Genomic DNA, 7,500 nt, shown 5'->3' with positions numbered 1-7,500 from the left:
AGACACATTCTTTTTTATTATTTGTATTATCTGTGCCCCTTACTAAAGACCTGCCTGCAAAGCAGCAAAGAAGAGCAGTGATGTCTACAAATGACTTTGTCTTTGACAGTGGCTTCTTTGTCAAAGAGTGTAAGTATGCTGCTCGCACTACTCACATACAGTAGGACCATCAAGTGAGGGTCACTGACAACATAAACACACTTAGCAAGAGGATGTTAGTGTGTGTGTCTGTCTGCCTATCTGTCTGTAATGTTGTATGTGTATGCGTCTGTTTGTCTGTGTGTGTGTGTGTGTGTGTGTGTGTGTATCAACATTGTGAAGACACACACTGTTCGGAGAGGAATGAGAACCAGTGAGGCACCTTACTGCAATAATATCAGCTTTCAAAAATGAGTCACAGGAACTCAAACATTTCCTCTGTCTATCTGCCTCCCACTCTCTCTTTTATCCTCTCTTCCCCGCTCCCTCTTCATTATATTCCCTCTCTTTCTCACACTTTATCTTTCCTTCTCTCTCCCTATTTCTATCTTTTCTTTTCTCTCTCAGTTCTCTCTTGCGCTCTCACTTCATCTCTCGCCCTCGCCCCATCTGTCTCTGTCCCCCCCCGAGACGATCCTTGTCTCTGTGACATGAACACCTTTTCTGCCAAAATAGAGAAAGAGACAGAGATAAAGAGAGAGAAAGAGAGGTGATGAAATGTGAATTAAGGGATGAGTGGAGGAACAGCGGTGAGAGAGAGAGAGAGAAAGAGAGTAAGCGAGGAGGAGAGATTTAATTAAATGGCTTCTCTTCTCATAACCTGTATCTTTCTCCTCTCCGCGTGTCCAGTGTTGCGGATCACTGGAGAAGATGGGCTGGGTGGTGACATTGAGGCTCCCTGCGACCCGTGTGTGTGCCCCAGCGGAAGGGGGCTGAATTAACTGCAGAGGTAAACTCCAGGATGTGGTGAATCTGCGGAACGCTTTTGGGCTTGCCTACAGGTGTGGCCTTAGGAAAATATTGGCACCCCTGCACTTCTGTCAGATAATGTACCAATTCTCCCAGAATAATGTTGCAATTACAAATGCTTTGGTATTCACATGTTGATTTCTATTGTTTGCATTGGAACAACACAAAAAAAGCAGAGAAGAAAAGTCAAATATGACATTATTCCACACAAATCTCCAAAAGTGGACTGGACAAAATGATTGGCAACCTTTCAAAATTGTAAGAAATAATTGTATTTCAATCATGTAATGCTCCTTTAATCTTTATTCAATCTCACCTGTCGCAAGCTACAGATGCTGGTAATATAGAAATCACATTTGCAACCAGTTAAAATGGAGTAAAGTTGATTCAACCTCTGTGTTGTGTGTCTGTGTATACCGCACTGAGCATAGAGAAAAGAAAGAAGAGCAAAGAATAGTCGGAGGATTTGAGAACCAAAATTGTAGGAAAGCATGAACAATCTCAAGGCTACAGGTCCATCTCCAGAGATTTGAATGCTCCTGTGTCAACTGTGAGCAGTGTCATCAAGATGTTTACAGCCCATGGCATTGTCACTAACCTCCCTGGATGTGGAAGGAAGAGAAAAATTGATGACAGAATGCAACAAAAGATTGTTTGAATGGTGGATAAAAAAACCTAGAACAACTTCCAAATAAATTCAAGCTACCCTGCAGACACAAGGTACAACGGTGTCAGCTCAAACTATGAGATGAGATGTTATGGTAGGAGTTTGTATAAACCTTCCTGGGGAAGCCAAAATCATTCTGGGAGAACGTCCTGTGGACAGATGAGACTAAAGTAGAGCTTTTTGGTAAAGCTGTTTACAGACAATGAAATGAGGCCTAAAAAAAAAAAAGAACACGGTCCCTATACAGGCAAATATGTTGGAGCTGGACCGATGTTTTGGGGTTGATTTGCTGCTTCTGGAACCCAATGCCTTGACTGTGTGCATGGCATCAGGAAATCTGAGGACTACCAAATCATTTTTGGGCGCAATGTAAGGCCCAGTGTCAGAAAGCTGGGTCTCCGTCAGAGGACATGGGTCTTCCAGCAGGACAATGACCCATAGCACACTTCAAAAAGCACCCAGAAATGGTTAAGACAAAGCACTGGAGAGTTCTGAAGTGTCCGAGATTCATTTTTAAGGGTGTTCTACCCATTATTAAGTTGAGGGTGCCAATAATTTTGTCCAGTCCATTTTTGGAGTTTTGTGTGAAATACTAGAAATAATAGATTTGACATTATTTCTCTGATTTTTGTGTGTTTTTCCAATGCAAACTGAATACATAAACATGTGAATACAAAAGCATTTGAAATTGCACACATTTTCTGGGAGAAGTGGTGCATTATATGACAGAAGTGCAAGATTTTTGTCCATGACTGTATGTGTATATACTGTATATATGTGTGTGTGTGTGTGTGTGTGTGTGTGTGTGTGTGTGTGTGTGTGTGTGTGTGTGTGTGTGTGTGTGTGTGCGTGGGTGCGTGCGTGCGTGCATGGGTGCGTGCGTGTGTATAAATTGTGTGTGTGTATACTTGCATGTGTGTGTGGTGAGTTTATGTATCTATGTGTGTATGTGTTTATATGTGTATGTGTATACTTGCATGTGTGCGTGTGCGTTTATGTGTTTATGTCTGTGTGCTGATCTTTAGGATTAACAGCTGCCTCTAGGGCTATTCACTAATTCCCTTTGTTTATTTTCTTTTTCTTAACTGCCTTTAATTTGCCTCTCAATTACGGCTTTCAAAGGGTACCGTGTGGGCGGCTAGCCAATAGAGCACAGAGTCCTGCACCGTAGGAACATTTTCTTGTTGCCAAGCAAGGAACAGCCCACATATGCCTGAGAAGGTGAGCTGTCATATTGTTAGTGAGTTTAAATAAAGCAGTGTGACAGATATGACAGGCTTTGATAAAGCAGATAGCCTGAGAGACATCTGGAGGAGTTTCATATGTAGCCCTCTGCTTTTCTTGGATGGTAAACTCCCTATCTCCATATCCCTCCCTCGAGAAGCTCTCCAGTTATGGGCAGGTGGAGGAGGGGAGCAAGGGAGTTTATTTAAATCAAAACTAACAAAACCAAATGCTTCTGCTTCCTCAAATGACTCCTCGGAAATCAGATGACAGTGCCTGACCTTAGCCATAGGAGGAGTCAGATTCAAAGTCACAAAGGTTCAAAACACCACAGGGGATCTCTGACAAATCTGCGCCAGATCTGCGCCAAATCTGTACTGATTTTAGCCGGCTTATCACCTGACCAAAGCCTTCAGTGCTGATGCTCTTCCTACCATTAAACCAACGACCCCTCAGGATGCCAGGACAGCTGATGTCTGGCACAGAAGAAAGGCAAAACAGAGAGAGAAGAGAAAAAAGAGAGAGCAAGAGAGCGAGACAGAGATAGGGAGAGAGAGGGAGGGGGCATAGAGGGGGCATAGCAGAGAGGTGAAGACAGATGAGGCAGCTGGTACTGAAAAGAGGGAGGAGGGATGGAGAGATGGAGGAGGAGAGGCAAGAGGAAAAGAAAGAGGAGGTATGGAGGGGTAGAGAGATGGAGATGGAGGGGTAGAGAGATGGAGAGATGGAGGGAGGGAAGGACAGGTGGAAACAGGAAAAGAAAGGAGAGATGGAGTGAGGAGAGGAAAGAGGAAGGGATGGAGGATGGGTAGTGGGGTGGAGAAAGAGAGAGAAAGAGAGAGAGAAGAGGAGGGAGGGAGAGGGTGACGACAGGAGGGATGGAGGAGAGAAGTGAACAGCAAGGGGATGAGAGAGGGAGGGACGGAGGGAGGCAGGCACTCACCGTCAGCGATGAAGTGTTCGGGCACGTGCAGCGTGACTTTGACGGAGAGAGGGCAGGAGATCTGCGTGCTGTACACCACGGCCAGGACGCACGTGCTGATGGTGATCAGAGTCAGCGTGGCCTTGTTCAACGGGCTGTGGGGGCAACCTGCAGGGGCAGATGGGAAACAGGAAACACCCACGTCAGCCAAGAGGAGTGACAAAGGACACGACCGGGCCACGCATCAGAGCTGTCAGGCCAAGTCTGACCTCTAACCCCTTAGCTGACACGCTCAGCTAATTCCACCCCACTCTGACCCTCACAGACTCTCTACAGCTCTGATCGAGATTCAACTCTGTTCATTTATGCACTAGGTTTTTATTAAGGCTTAATTCAGATTAGTTTAGTTTTAAAGGTCCTGTTAAGTTAAACGCATACCTTTTTTATAACCTCCTGACTAATGTACTAATGTCAATGTGCTTTTATGATGGAATGCTTGTTTCAGGTGCAGATTAATATTCTTGGTTAGTAACAGCTGTCTTTTGCAATGTGGGGCTGAACAACAAACCTGCAGTATAAATGAAAACAAACCTGCCTTGTTTCTTTTTTCAAATTAAGTTACACAAATGTTCCTGTCAATGTCCCTGAAGGTAGCGAATGATGTCTGCCTCACTGTTAAGAGTTGGTCAGTGGTAAAGGGTCAATGTGTGGCATGATGGCATTCAAACATTTCTCAGGAGGACCACCATTTTGTATTTTCTTTCTTTGTCACAGAAACAGCAGCACATGAACTGAATTGCACATATTAACACAGTAGCAGAAGCAGGTCCATTCTCAAAGACTTGCGTGTGAGCAGGAGGCCTTGTCAGACTTCGTAAAGAAACAGAGGCCACCTGCAGTGGGTTCAATAAAAGCACGGTGACCGGGCCTGACCTAGGCCCAGTGAGGTGTCAGATCCGATGCCAGTTGCAGCTCAGATCCGGTTCAATGTCACAAAGCGCCAGAGGGGATCTGGACAAGATCTCAGACAAATCTGCGCCAGATTAGGGCCTTATTCAGTCTTGATTATGGTTTCAGGAGTGTGCCCTCATAAAGCCGCTGACTCTGGACCAGCTTTCAGACATATCTGGGCCAGACTAGGGCCAGTTCTGCAGGGATGTGAACAGCCATTTCTTTTGCACATGGCAGCCAAGTTAATAGACAGACAGTCCTCTCATAAAGATACCAGAACTAGACTGATACATACTCCTGATATTAACGGTCTAGTTAGACATCATTCATTCCCACTGTCACTGTAATTTGTTATAAGACTAAAGTCCGACATCACAAGATCATGTCTGTTTCTTTTCTTCTTCTTTTTTTGTTATTTATTCTCATTCCAAAATCCCATAGAATAGAGTAGAATGGATCTGGCACGGATCCGTGCCAGACGCACTGGAACTGAGCCAGATTTGGGCCACATCTGGCCCAGAGGCGGCCATATAAGCAATAAGTCAGAGATGGTGACATGGCGACGAGGCCCTGCTGACCTGATTTATGTAGCGGATAAGTAATAGGTTTGGGCACCAGCAGGAACAATTAATCTACAAGATAAAAGATGAGTAAAAGACGCTGGGCTTCTGTGCTGCGGTACATATCTAGCGGTGATGGACGACGCCATCAGTCCGGCTCAGGGGCTGTGGAGCAGGAGCTCTGTCCTGTCCTCACACTCATGGGGTTATGAGAAGAACTGAGGAATAACTGCAGTACTTCTGCAGTGTTCGTGACGGAAGGGTATTACAGACACATCCAGACCTTAGAGTTGTTGCAGTACTTCTGCAGTGTGGATGAGGAAAGGATATTACATACATTGTACAATTCGCTAAGTTAAATCTGACAAAAACGAGTTTTTGCACAACTGTTATCACACTGACAGCATAGGAAAAGATCTACAAGTTGTTTAAAAGTGTGAATAAATAAATTAATACATGTCTTTGGGCATTCAGCGGGTATTGAAGATCAAAAGTTCTGAGCTCAATATTATAAAAGCACAGAATCTTATCATATTCATACTCTTATCGTATTAACCTGTTGATTAATTTTAATAGTTTAATTTCTTGTATATTTTTGTACAGTGAATATTGATAGCACTAGATAGGAATCAATTACATATCAAAGTAACACAAAATAACGTTACTGATGTATGTTTAATGTGATATCTTCTATGATCAAGATAGTGTTTTCAGCTGAACAAACCAAAAATAAAGAATGAAAAAAATAGTAAAATACTCACTATAACTACACTACAACTAACTCACTATAATTTAGCATAATTTCTGAGGATTATGAGCCTGTATTTACCCAGCCTCCTCAGCAGCCCGTCCCTGGTTCACATTCTCCCATCTGTACAGATAATGCTTACTCTCTCCACCCCCATCCCCCCACCACCCCCCCCCCCCCCCCCCCCCCCGTCCGTCCGTCCATGAAATCTGTTCGTTTCTGTGGTGTGTCATAGCGCAGGGCGACGAGTGTGTCTCATGGTAAACACACACATTGTGAAGACAAGTGAGAGTGTGAGGACAGTTGCAAAATCTGCCTAAGGAACTGTTTTCTGTTCTGTTTCTGTTTTCTGCAGCAAAACAACTCTGTCAACATGGAAACAATACAAAGTCAAGCAGCATTTACCATTATTTAAAACACCTTAGGAATGAATGCCATGCACACTCTATGCACAGCAAGCTGTATGTGTGAGAGCAGCACCAGGGTGTGTGTGTGTGTGTGTGTGTGTGTGTGTGTGTGTGTGTGTGTGTGTGTGTGTGTGTGTGTGTGTGTGTGTGTGTGTGTCAACAGGCTCTGATGTTGACTGTGACTGGACCATCATACATATATCTATAAAAGGTGGAGAGAAAGAGAGAGAGACATGGAAAGAAAGGGATAGAGAGTGCAAGAGAGAGAAAGAGAGTAATCAAGAGGGAGGGAGAGAGGGAGAAAGAAAGAGAGAGAGACACCCTCTAGTCATCCAGTAGTGGATGAAGCTGGTGGCCTTGGTTACCCCCCTGTGAAGTGTCTCCTACACACATACACACACACACACACACACACACACACACACACACACACACTAATCCCATCGGCTTTTCCACTCCCCTCCTAAATAATTACACCTGGAAGAGAGGCTCTCAATTAAGGTAAAAGCCCCCAAAGCACACTAACAAATGCACACACACGCAGGCCCTCACGCATGTGCTCTTATCCACACACACACACTGCCACACACACACACACACACACACGCACGCACTCCAAATCTCTTTTAGCAACTCACTCCCCCTCTTTTTCTCTTTTTTCCTCTCTCTCTCTCTCTCTCTGTCTCTCTCCTTCTCAATGTCCCCCACCTCTCTATCTCCTTCTCCCTCTCCCTCACTTCAGAAGTGCCGCAGTCTTTAGTGGAGTTAAGCCAGGCCTCCTGTCAGTGTCCTTCACATCTGTGTGCCCAGCGTGGGCGGCTGAATCGTCTTAGCCACGGCTCCTCTCGGGGCAGAGGTCTGACGCTTCCCCAGGAGAAAGGGCAGCGATGCTGGGCCACTCCATCAGCACAGATCCACGCATGCTGTGACCCCGTATCAGGCCTCAATGCACTCAATAACTAACTCTCTTCCTCCCTCTCTCTTTTTCTCTGTCCCTCACTCCCTCCCTCTCCTTCTCTCTCTCCTTCTCTCTCTCTCTCTCTCTCTCTCTCTCTCTCTCTCTCTCTCTCTCT

General features: G+C 45.0%; 1 protein-coding gene across 1 annotated transcript in view; it reads right to left on the bottom strand.

The window, feature by feature from the left end:
* astn2 (astrotactin 2) overlaps positions 1–7,500 on the bottom strand; it is a gene marked incomplete at its 5' end in the record, with an annotated part of 356,313 nt that overhangs the window by 193,913 nt on the left and 154,900 nt on the right. Inside the window, one exon of the mRNA XM_080847054.1 lies at positions 3,779–3,929. Within this exon, the coding sequence (XP_080703180.1) occupies positions 3,779–3,929 (151 nt within the window). The remainder of the gene's footprint in view (positions 1–3,778; positions 3,930–7,500) is intronic.

Source organism: Sprattus sprattus (assembly GCF_963457725.1).
Source record: "Sprattus sprattus genome assembly, chromosome: 11".
Taxonomy (NCBI): domain Eukaryota; kingdom Metazoa; phylum Chordata; class Actinopteri; order Clupeiformes; family Clupeidae; genus Sprattus; species Sprattus sprattus.
Note: the sequence above shows the minus strand (reverse complement) of the source record. Positions and strands in the feature narration are given on the sequence as shown.